This window comes from Bos mutus, chromosome 3 (genome assembly GCF_027580195.1).
Source record: "Bos mutus isolate GX-2022 chromosome 3, NWIPB_WYAK_1.1, whole genome shotgun sequence".
Lineage (NCBI taxonomy): Eukaryota > Metazoa > Chordata > Mammalia > Artiodactyla > Bovidae > Bos > Bos mutus.
Window position 1 is genome coordinate 107,679,791 of NC_091619.1, and position 12,356 is coordinate 107,692,146.

Below are 12,356 nucleotides of genomic sequence, written 5' to 3' on the forward strand. Positions count from 1 at the left end.
TATTCTTACCTGGAGAATCCCATGGACGGAGGAGCCTGGTAGGCTACAGCCCACTGAGCTACAGCTCAGTCAGACATGACTGAGCGACTTCACCTCACCTCACCTCACCTCACCTCACCTCAACCTTTTGACACTTACCACCATCTGAAACTACCTTAATTTGTCTATTTTCCCCTTTTAGATTTTAAGCTCCATGACAGCAAGGACCCTGCCTCTCTTGTTGCCTTCCTGGCACCTAGGAGTATATGACTTTAGCAGGAGCTCAATAAATATTTGTTAATAAACAAGCAACAGTAAAAATCAAAATATGTCATTATATAAGTTATTCACCATGGAAACTATTGTTTAAACAGAAATCATGTCAATTTGCTAATAGATCTCAGCTGCAATAGCTATTACCTAAAGCCTATCCACTTAGCTGGAACTGTCCCTAAAGACTTCTGCTTACATCTCAGAGAACATGCTGTCCTCATCTCATTTTCTATGCATCAGCAGCTATTAACTATGTCAGAGTTCTTGGGTTTGGGGATCTCTTCTTTCTCCCTTCAGCCTAACTTCCTCTGGTTAGTTCTGAAATCCCAAAAGCTCACAGAAGGTTTAGGTCCCAGATATCTGACCCCCAGATATCTGACCCCCACTGCTAGAAGAGAATAAGACAGTAATCTAGGCTAGTGCTTCGTCAACATAAACATTCATATTTGACACAATCTTTGGATTCTGTAAAAAGAGATACTGATAAAGCAAGCCTAGGCGGAACCTGAGATTCTGCATTTCATACAAGCTCTCAGGTAATAACTATGCTTTTGGTCTGCTGATCACACTTTGAGCAGCACTGGACTAGACAGTGAAGCAGTCAGAGGTTGGTTCTCAGTACACATTCTGGCTGCCAACAGGGAAGGCCTAAACATTATGGCTAGTGTATAACAACCAAATACAGACTAGTGGTTCTTCATTTGCATTCTATGACTTAAAGAGCATTACTATTCTTTCTTTAATTGTAGAATTTCAAAGATTGGCTGAAGCATAAAAATATGACAAATCTTGGTTAAAACTTTTTCAAAACGAATGCATTGACGACTGGGGAAATAGGATTTCCATTACAGGTAACATTCACCTCCAATATCTGTAAAATAAAGTACATTTGTACATTTAGGTTATTTAGGATTCCCAGCTCCAGATAGGGAAAGAGAAATTAAGAGGACATGAGTGTATCTCAGAGTGTTCATTATCTTTATTGTAGTGATGTCAAAACGCATCAAATGGTACACGTAAAATGTGCAGTTTATTGTATGTCAACTATAAATAAAGCCATACAGAAATGAATAAGTAAATAAATAAATAAAGGACATGCGTGCAGGTATCTGAAATCTCTGTCCTGAATGAACTGATTACTTATTAAACAGTAAATACATACAGCTTCGCCTCTGCCTGGAAGTCCTGAAAAACCATGAGAGCAGGACGGAAGTAAAGAATTCAGCAGTTAAGAACGATGACTGCGTTTCACAGAACGACCTCTCAGAATATCACTTTTCCAAGCCTTAAAATGATGAGACTATGAACGGAAGAACAGACCTCTGGCGATCTGTGTGCAGGTACAATGCTTGTTCCCCAGCCCGGCCATTACTCGGCAGCCTCACCTCTAGGGGCAGGTAGGTATGCTTTTGTTCCTGGCCAACTTGCAGGCAAGGCAGGTGGGGATACTTGAGCTGCAGGTTATATTTCTGCTTGAAATACTGGGCCACTGTGCACTCCACAGTCTGTCCACTCTCCAGCTGCAGAGGAAACCTGTTTGGGGGAAGGGAAAGAGGTGTCATAGTCCAGCATTCAATAACACCTTTCTAGACCTATAACCATGCATGGAGCCAGACTTGACTTCATTCCTTTCCAGCCTCTGTGAACACTCCTGCCACTCATAGGAAAGCAGAGGCAACACAGGGCTCCAAGAGTGAAGCCAAAGATTTGAAAAACAAGTTATACAATGGTCAGATCATATCTGATTCATCTGTATTTCTAATGTTGAGCATGAAGTCTGACAAACAGTAGTCACTCATGGTCCAGCACAGTATGAAGTGAAGATTTTAGATGAAATCAGTGACAACTTTCCCCAAGGTCTAACCCAGGATCTCAGCTTTCTTTTTCAGGAGTAAGTTCAGAGAGATTCTAACATTTATAGAACTGAGAAAGAAGCCAGGGAGACACTTGCTCTACAGTAAAAGTCCAAGAAGGAAAGGTAGAGACCAAGAAGGTAAAAATGGTAGGGAGAGTCTCTATCAATGGATCTGGGAATGTTAGGGGAGGGATGCCAAATTCCTACAGTTTATCTTCAAACACAGAGCTTATCCTCAGGGCCAGGTTGGGGGGTGGAGAGTGTGAACGGAGTATGTTGAAATATCTTCCTGGTGGCCCTCTTCCACCAGTGGTATGGCTTAGCAGCCCATCAACTTACGTCTGATGGCTGGCAGGGCGGCGGGTAACATTACACACGCGGTATTTCCTCTTCATCTGTCCACAGTGGGTCACTTCCACCTTCAGGCCTGGGATATACACACTGCTTGTCAGAGTTGGAAAAGGTTGCTCATGTGCCCAGGCTTGGCCTCTCGCCTGAATATATCCCAAGGGGATTTCCTTTTAGAACTAAAGAGAAAGTAGCACTGATTCCCCTCCCCACCTGGTTGGGTCCTCACCCTTGGTCTCCTCGGTGAAGCGCACACGAGAAAGTAGCACTGATTCCCCTCCCCACCTGGTTGGGTCCTCACCCTTGATCTCCTTGGTGAAGCGCACACGCTGAGAGTCCGTGAGGGCTTTGGGCTGCTCATCTATGTTCCTGATGTCGAGCACCTCACACATGAACTCAATCACTGGCTGTGCCTTGTAGAAGGCAGTGGCTGAGACTGTGGGGACAGGGTAGGTACAGCTCAACTCAGATTCTGTCTTCCAGAATAAAGGGAGGCACTGCTCTTTACACCCTCTTCCTCATAGGGTATAGGGAAGGGGGAGGGCTCCCAGGGCTGCAGGGATTAGACTAGGAGTGTGGTTACAGAGCTGGGAGGGATGAGGCTGGGAGTGTGGTCACTGGACTCGGGGTGCCCCTGGCTCCATAGCTCTCCCCACTCACCATCAATGTTGAGCATCATCTTCCACATGGCAGGGCGCACAGACTGGTGAAAGCCGAACCAGACCTCGCGCCCACCCCCCAGCGGGTGGTAGTAGCCCTCAGGCGGTGAGAAGAAGGAGCGGCCCACAGGGGTGTACCTGGCAGGGACAGGCAGAGAACTGGTCCCTCGGGCACAGGCCCCCACCCTGTGAGGCATCCTGGGCACGGAGGAGCCCTGGCCTGGAAGGCAGGACACCAGGGCTTTAATTCCAGCTCTCATCTTTTACTAGCTGTGTGACTGACCTTGTACAAGACTCTACCCTTTTTCTGCCCTGCAGAGACAGATGGGGTGAGGTCCAAAAATAACTAAAAGGGACAGGACCAAAGCTTTGTACCACCTAATTGTATATGCACACTTGCCTGGCATACAGTAGGGTTTCAAAGAATTTTTTATTTGAAAGGCATACTGCGGGACCTTAAAATATATGCTCACTTCCCTCCTCCTCCCATACACTTCTGCCACCACTAGTAGCCCAGATATTAACTACACCAAGTACCTCATGGATGCCAGGTGCCTCATGGCTACATCCAGGGCTTGTACAGACTCCAGGGGAACAGGGATCTGGCCACTGACCAAGGCTTCATGCAGCATGCGCCAGCTCACAATGGCCAGCCACTTGATGGAGACCTTGAAGATTCGATCCTTCCCTTCCCCAGGGATTGTCACCTCAAAGTCAACCTTCAGGAAAGAGGAAGGAGTGAGAGATTTCCAATGCTTTCCCACAGTTCAGTGTTCTTGCCCTGCCCCTACTGTCCCTAACCCCTAAGATTTGCCAAGAATCTGCTTCTTAGGCTGATAAGGACTCACAGTGAAGACTTCTGAGTAAATCCAGCCCCTAAGTCTCCAGCCATCTTGGCTCAGTGTATCTCTCTGCCCCTCTCAAACACACTTCGTAGGAAGTCCTTCAGGTCTATTTTAAGTCTAATCTCAGTCTGTTTGGGACACAGACAGACATACAGTAGGCTAAATAAACATAAGCACCTACCCATTCCTCAACCTAAAACACACTTTCTCAGCACAAACAATGAAAGGGATGTGCGAACACCAGACTCCAAACAGGCTTACTTGAGCTCTGTTCCTCCCCAGACCCTTGACACAGGTCCAGCATGACTCTCAACCGTACCCGTTCATTGCCAATGGGCAGTGCTGTGACAGTGTAAATGTTCTTCTTTCCATCATACACGGGCTTGCGGTCACCAAATATCTGAGGCTTGAAATGCTGGACCATGTATTCCACCACTTCCCTGTGGAGAATGGGAAAGGCCAGAGGAAGCTGAAAGACTACTATTTCAAACTCCTGGAACTAATTTAAAGTCCAGGCAATGTTCCATCTACCTACCAGCTACTAATTCTGTCCTACCAGCTACTAATCTCTATAACAGTGCTTCTCAAGCTTCATATGAATGACCTGGAGATATAAAATGCAGATTCTGATTCAGCAGATTTAGAGCTAAGTCTGATGTTCTACATCTCTAACGTGCTGTCAGGTGGTATTTTTGGTCCTTGGATCACCAAGGCTCCAAAGGACCCAAAAGGATGATTGTGAGTGCCTTCTGAACAAAAGAGGAAGCCGAGGGGACAAGAGCTTAATCTCAGGGTCCATCCAGAATCAGGAACAAAAATGCAGGCTGATAAATGGATAATCAAAAAAGGTAGAGGAAGAAGCCTGAGTTGGAATAGGAATAAAGTGTGGAAGAAGAACTTCATCTCTTCCATCTCTCTCTGAAGCCTTTAGTGCTACCATCCTGTTTTCTCTCCATTATTCTCTCTTTCTTGATTTCACTTCCTGTCCTCTGTATTTAGATTCCAGAATATCCATCTATCCTTCAAAATCCCAACCCATCTGACCTCTTCACTTTCAAAATCAAACATCTTGAATACTGCCAGATAAAAAGACTGAGAATATTATTGGAAGCCAACTGTAAACACATGCTTTCAATGTCAATTAGGCCTCGGTGCTGCCCAGCAATCTTTTTCTTAACTCTGATCACTTCCATCCTCGTAGGTTGTGGCAAACCTTCTCCACTACCCCCGTAACAATAGCACCCATTCCTACCTCAGATCAAAAAGCATCTTTTATAATTTTGAAAAGAACACAGTGTAGAAGGCAAGGCCACCCTCAAGTTTCCAGACATATAAACAAACACATTGATATACACAAGCCTTTCCTTTTTCTTTCCTCTCACACTTGAAATATCCCTTCTATGTATAAATTTTTAAGTATCTGAAAATATGTTCAACATCACTCATTAGAGAAATACAATTTAAAATCAGACCAAGATATAATTCTCTACTTACCAGAATGCCAATGATTAAAAAATCCAATATATCGAATTGGTGCAGATATGGGGGGATACCTTACTAATGGGGATATAAATTGGTATAACTTACCTTAAAAACAAAACAAAAACTGGCACTACCTCAAAAATGGTGAATGTACTATGCCAGCAATTCTAGTCCTAGGACTTTATCCTACAGATACACTCATATTTGAGAGCAAAAATGTATCTCTATTAATAGTCTACAGAGTTTCATTTTTGTAGCAAAAGTTTAGACTTGACCTAGATGCTCCTGAAGAGATTATTATTAAATATCTTATAATAAAGAATGAGGCACCTGTAGGTACTGATATGTATCATTTTCCAAAGTACGTTGCTCAGTGGAAAAAGCAAGATGCAGGGCAAGATGTATAAGATTCTGTATTCCGCGTGTTTTAAAATGTTTGTATACAGATATGCTTGTATATGTATAGAAAAATATCTGGAAGTGTACTGAAGGGTAATAACAAATGAATCTGGGGAAAGGGACTAGGGGACTGGAGGTCAGGGTAATAGGAGACATTTTTCACTGTTACTCTTTCTGTAATATTAAAAACTTTTTTTATACTGCGCATGAATAGTTTTCAAATAATAACAAAATAAATTAATTTTAAGAAGAACTATTACTTCTTCTAAGGCTAATTCCTCAAATTGTGTATCCTGTATGTCCTCCTGCCTTAGCCAGAACATCCCACTCATTCCTTTTCTCTCTGTCCTGTACCTTTAACCTCTCCTACACTAGCTCCTTCTTGGTTTATAAACATATCCATGTCTCATTCTTAAAAATTTTTCATTTATTAATTTCAACAAGTAATGAAATGCAGCAGGCTTGAGCCCTATAATCTTCTCAAGCCAACACATTCCTTCTCTCCCATGCTTCACTGTCAACTTATCTAGAAAAAAGCTATCTGCTCTCACTATCCCTACCACATCACCTTCCACTTATTTCTTAACTCACTCTTACCAACTGAGCCACCAGGGAAGCCCCTATTCCTTAACTTACTCTTAGATTACTAGCCCAACTCCTCCACTGGAACAGCTGTAGCAAAAGGTTATCAATAGTCTCCAAATAGCCAAATCCAGTGATCTATTTCAACATTTACCTTAAGTTAGAATCTCTTCCTGGAAAACGTTCTTGAATTTGGTGATACCACCTTCAACGAGTTTTTCTTTTACCTCTCTGGATTCTTTTAAGGCTGTGAGACTCAGGAAAACAAGGACTACCTGACTTAATGGCTTAAATGTGCATCACTTACCGGTTGACTCTGCGAGGACACTTATCTGGCTTGATATCCACTTCGTAGTGATAGACGTCAATCTTAGGGATGTCCACTTCAAAGTAATTGGCCAGGAGCTTGATTGGTTTCCCCACAGTGCCAATGCCAGGCCGGCGAGGTGCCTGGAACACCTGCTGCAGGGGGGGCAGGTAGGCGCCTGCAGCTACAAGACAGAAAGCCTGGTGAGGGTAGTCTGGTAATCTCCTTACCACTCAGATCAGAGAAAGCACAAGACTTCCTAGCATGAGAGCAGCAGAGTGTAGGGGAAGCCTCTTTCCTGCCTACCCAACCTGAATGAGGACTTCCACTGGTTAAAACCCAGGCCATTTTTTTTTTTTTCCTTCCAGTTAGGAAAATTACCCTTGTTATCTATCTTAAATTCATCAAGTGAGTACATAATAACTTCCTATTACAGGTTAAATAAAGGGACTAAATTTGGCTCTTTCTTTCCTCTACTAGATTGAGACATCTGCCTCCACCAGGTACCCAGCAGACCCTATTACCTGTCAGCTAGATGCTCACTTCACTCATCACCATCCTGAACACACAAAAAAGCATCACCTTAAAGCTCCTCCAACTGCAGGCAGGAGGAAGACCTAAAGAAGGCCAAGTGCCAGGGAAAGGGGTTGGGTGGGGCAACAAGCAAGGAAGAAGGCCAATGTCTGGGAAAAGATTAAGGCAACAGAATGGCTGAGGTTGGAAAAGGAGAAAAGGCTAAGAGGACAGATTCTGGAGACCAAGGAAAGGAGAGAGGCTGACACAGGGAGCTGCTACAGAGGCTAGAACTGGAGATCACAGCAGAAAAATTCTTGAATTGGGAAGGAGGAAAGGCTGGAATAGGGGCTGGGGCAAGATAGGTTAGAGCTGACAGCCTAGGCAGGAAGTAAGGCTGCTAGTGGGGAGAGAACGAAGCAAAAGTTCAAAAGAAGAAAAATCTAGGGAATGAAGGTCCGCTAAACATAGGTGACTAAGGCAAGAGCAGGCTAGAGTAGAGGACTTAGGAAGGAGGGGCAGCAATTATCATGCTGGAGAAGATGAGATTACTGGCTCTGGGAAGAATACAAGATTCTCCAGGCCCACATCTCCTTCCACACAGAGGGCCCCAACAGTTGCAGTAGGGGTCAATTTTAAGACACCAGAGGCCCCTGAGAAAGGGCTAGGGCTGGGCCAACTCCCACTACTTTCTCCTCTTTTGCCACCAGCCTGATTGCTGCCCCTAGTTTTATTTTCTAGCTTGAGAAGAAAGGGAAGACAAAAGGAAAACTGCCTAAGAGAACCCTTTGTCCACATCTACTATTGTCCTGGCCAAGAGAGGACCAGCCCAGTTGGGAGGAGAGAGGGATAAAACAGCCGAGAACCTCCCATTATCAGAGAGATCTGCTTTCACAGGTGGCCAGGCTGGGGGGATGGGGCATATCCTCAGCTGGGGGGGTCAGGAAGAGGTCAGAACCCTTCAAGGAGGGGCATGCTTCCCAGAGCTAACTGCTGTGTCTCCTTCTAACCACTGGTCAAGCCTACCCTACAGGGAAACTTAGAGAAATGGAGGCCCAGCCTGGGGAGAAAAGGCCTTCAGAACTCAGCTACCTGGGGAAGTAAAAGCTTAACTACTAGCCCCTGGCCACCAACTGTAGAAAGAGCTGGACAGACATTATATACAAGCCATAGTCAGACATACACATCCAAACACATACTTAGAACTGGACAGTTTACCTTCGTACACATACCCCTCACCAACCTAGACTGTGAGTTCTTCAAAGATACAAAGACTGTATGTATCTGCCTTGGTCACTGCTGAATCTCCAGTGTCTGGCATACAGGAGGTGTTCAACACACAGATAAGAAACCAATTAACAAACAGAACCGTAGACATACCACAAAGACCACACAAGCACAAGCGCACACGCACACACACACACCTGCAAACTGCTCAGAAACAATTATAAATCCAGCTCAGAACAAACAAGACCCTAGAGGAAGTAGCTGGTAAGAGATACCCTTCCCCTCCCCAAGTTCTTACATTCCATTCACCTCCGTAGCCTCCCAGGCTGAATAATTGTTTGGAGTCTTGGGAGAAAGACATCCCCTAAAGCTAGGGGCTGGGTAGAAATGATGGGGGATGGGACAGACACTCTAGCCTCAGAGGCTTCTCTTCCTCAGAAATAGGACTACACACCAGGCTTAGCCTTAGGCACCCTCCATTCCTAGGAGGCTCTGAGAAAACAGGGAGGCCCCCACCCTGCCCTTCATACCCAAACTAGGGAAGGCAGCAGGAAGAGAGAACCTCTCTCCCACCCCATCCTCCAGCAAGTCTTACGGCAGTACAAAGTTCCCCCAACCCCACCCTGCCCCCAGCTTTTAGTCTGAGAAAGGGAGACACTTCCCTTCAGACCCAGACAGGGACAGACGGCCACTTTGTGATGCAGATGAGGGCCCCAGCACGGAGGACAAAGCTTGGGCCTTGGGGGAAGGGGGCGGGGCCGTCCTCTGCAGACAAAAGCAAGGAGGGAGGGGCTATGAAAAGGACACTCCCCCTCCCCCATCCCCAACCAGCCCTGGGAAGGAAAAGTAACAGCCGAAAGGCCTGGCTCAGGGACCCCTTCCCTGCAGTTCTGAGGCCCACATACCTACCAATAAGCTAGACTACCCATTCAAAAGACAAACTCAAGGCTGGGTTAGCTGTCCAGTAAGCGAAGAGGAAGAGGACAAACTCTTCAAAAAGAATTTATCCACACACTAAGTACACACAAATTATTAGATAGCCATACAATGTACTTAACCATTTATGTTCACAATGGAATGTGACTCAATTCAAAAAATAAAGATGTACTTGTATCAAGGCCTAGACATTAGTTGGTTCCACAGATAAATCAGACACCAACTCCACCCTCTAGGAGCTCCCAGTCCAGTATATGTGCTTGAAACACACCTAAGCACAGACGGCACATCTGGCCTTGAGCCCAGTGAAGCCAGAAACAATACACTGCTTTGTGTACTATGTCCTCCAACCTCCAAGAAAATAGTCCTAGCCTAGGAAGGAGGCACTTATGGGATCCCTCTACTCACAGCTTCCAGAATGAATTTCAATTACACCCTTTGATGAGGTAAAGCCTGCCCCATCAGGCTACAGCCAACTCCAGATACCAGGCTCTAGTTCCTTCCGTAGAAGCTTATTTATTGTAACAACAACCAAAAACAAAACGTTAATTTTTTCATCACTCTCGAGACCACTAGGAATTCATCAGAATAAAATCACAAGCAGTCTGGTATGGGTGCCAGCTCCCATCAACCCATCTGGACTTCCGTGTCCTACTACTCTAGCTCCAGGGGTTGTTGCAAGTAGTCTCTAGCCCAGAAAACCAAGAGAGTTCATGGAAGGGAGAGAGCAGCCTAAGAGAAAAGGAAGTATTAATAGTTTTCTGAAGTTGGTTGCCCCCTGCATTCCACCTTAAGGCTTATACAGCCTTTACAAGGTTGTTTCCATCTTGGTGAAAGTAGTCACTAAACACGTAAAAGATCACTGAATGAATGACTTGAATGAGTTGGCAAGAGTTATTTCCTTAAGGGTATAAGATCTGGTATAAAAGACAAAGATGCTTGCTTCAATCAGAAATGAAATTCATGTCCCAAATGAAATAAAATTCATGTCCCAAATGGAAATTCTATTCTCCCCTCCAGATCAAATGGAAGTAGTGAGACAAGATCTAAAAGATTCCCAGGTCCAGACTGCTCCTCCCACCAAAAAGATAAGACACCTAGAACACAGGAGGTGCCACCACCCTCACCCCATCCAGGGACTCTGGCCTTCTTGGGACAGCCCTGCCTCAGTTTCCCCTCTAATCTCCTTTTCTCCTGATTGTGAATAAGGAGAAGTTAAGGCTATCACCTGGGACACACTATGGTGAAGGCTATAAACTTCCCCATACCCCACACAACTTATATATGACAAAAGGCTAGCCTGACAACGCTGGGTCTAATAACATGGCTCTGACAATTTCTGGGGAGTAGAGAGAGCAAAAAGAAAAGATACCCAGTAGGGGACAGCAACCATAAAAACATTAAGGCATAGAAAGATTAGGCTGTCAACTCAGGAAACATTCAAATAGAGAGGTCATTATCCTTGGATTAAAAGATCCCAACTCTGCTCGCTATTGAACCAGAAACATGCAAACCAGGCAAACAATCCCTTCTACGGAAACCTGGTCCTGGCTTTGGTCCCTCAGCAACCAATACATTCTCTAAGGCCTGTCTTCAAGTAGGACCTGTCCCTAACCTAAAACATTGCTCCCATGTCTTTCCTCATCCTAGTGGCAGAAGAAACTTGTCCATTTCCCTCAACCTATTCTTGGCAAATTGAGACTGAAGGTTTCAGAGCCAAGCGAAAGACCCCCAAGATGGGGAAGGGACCCATTTCCATTTGTGTCCTGCTAGTATAACCTAAGAGAGACTACACCCCATCAGCGCGCTCCTTTTACCAAGTCAACCTGGCGGGATTAGGGGTAGTGGGGTTCGGGCGGCCACGCCCCCACCACATCGGGCAGCCCCTTCCAGCTGCCTCCGCGCATGCTCCGGCGCCTCCACTCCAGATCCCAGACTTAAGGGGGGGAATCCCAGGGCTGGATCCCCACCCACTGCCCCCTGACCCTCGCCCCCACGTCAGGCCCGGCTGGGGCGGAGCTCACAGCCCAGCTCTGGCGCCTTCTCCCAAAAGACATCAACCCAGCCCAACCCATACCGGCTGAGCCCCCGCCCAGGGCATGCGGCAGCTCTGGGCCCATTTGTGTCGACCCCCCTCTCCTGGACACCTGGAGCCCGCCCCCTGCCACCTGCCGGGCCTCTCCCAAGGCCTCCTGGTACCTCCAGGAGTCCTCCTGTGCGTTCAGGCCCTTCTTCCAAAGCACTTCCCACCTCCACGAGTGCATACAGGCTCCTTTGATAAATGGCCCCCGTCTCAGAGCTTCCCTTCGCAAGGTTTCCCCCGGAACTGCACACAGCCCCCTTCAAACTGGGCCCCCCATCCCAGAAGAGCCCCGTTCCCCACTCAGGAAACCCTTCCTCACTCCGAAATCCTGTTCTTCACGCGAGAGTCCCCTAGTCCTTGGAGCATGCACCGTCCCCGCTCCTGGGGGCCCTTACCTGCTCCCGAGGGTCCCGCTTCCATCCCATATACCCGTGCGGAGATCAGGCGGCCCGGAGACTGTGGAGTCCAGCGTGAGGGGCCTAGGTACCCCGCACGTTTGCTGCCTGGGCTCCCGGGCCGGGCTCGGCTGCCCCCCCAAGCCCGGCCGCTCGCGCCGCCGCCCCCGCAGCCTCCGTTGCCGCCGCCGCCGCGGAGCCTGCAGCAGCTCCCCCTGCGAGCGCCCGGCCAGCTGCCAGTGCGCAGGCGCGACCGCCAGGCCCAGGGGGCGGACGGGAACGAGTCAAACGGGGCGCTCCGACGGCAACAAAGGCCAATGGAGAGGGGCGGGGGCACCGGGGACCGGAGGCAGCGGCCCCTGGCGGTCACCCATTGCCATGCAGCCCGGCGGGAAGGCTCCGGTAAAGGCGCCGCGGAACCGCGCAGTGGCGTAAGTGGGGCGGGGCGGGAGGACAACACACCCCCCCACCCC

General features: G+C 47.3%; 1 protein-coding gene across 2 annotated transcripts in view; it reads right to left on the minus strand.

Annotated features, from left to right (window-relative positions):
• The window catches only part of LOC102274081 (protein argonaute-1), a 36,398-nt gene extending 24,314 nt beyond the window's left edge, over positions 1 to 12,084 (minus strand). The window contains exons 1-8 of one of the 2 annotated variants that reach the window (XM_070368436.1): positions 11,884 to 12,084; positions 6,730 to 6,913; positions 4,279 to 4,399; positions 3,652 to 3,833; positions 3,116 to 3,252; positions 2,757 to 2,891; positions 2,447 to 2,534; positions 1,638 to 1,785 (exon numbers count right to left, since the gene is read on the minus strand). In XM_070368436.1, the coding sequence (XP_070224537.1) occupies positions 1,638 to 1,785; positions 2,447 to 2,534; positions 2,757 to 2,891; positions 3,116 to 3,252; positions 3,652 to 3,833; positions 4,279 to 4,399; positions 6,730 to 6,913; positions 11,884 to 11,908 (1,020 nt within the window). In that variant the 5' untranslated portion in view covers positions 11,909 to 12,084. The remainder of the gene's footprint in view (positions 1 to 1,637; positions 1,786 to 2,446; positions 2,535 to 2,756; positions 2,892 to 3,115; positions 3,253 to 3,651; positions 3,834 to 4,278; positions 4,400 to 6,729; positions 6,914 to 11,883) is intronic. The other variant, XM_005892645.2, reaches the window with a different exon arrangement.
• Positions 12,085 to 12,356: the final 272 nt, after the last annotated feature.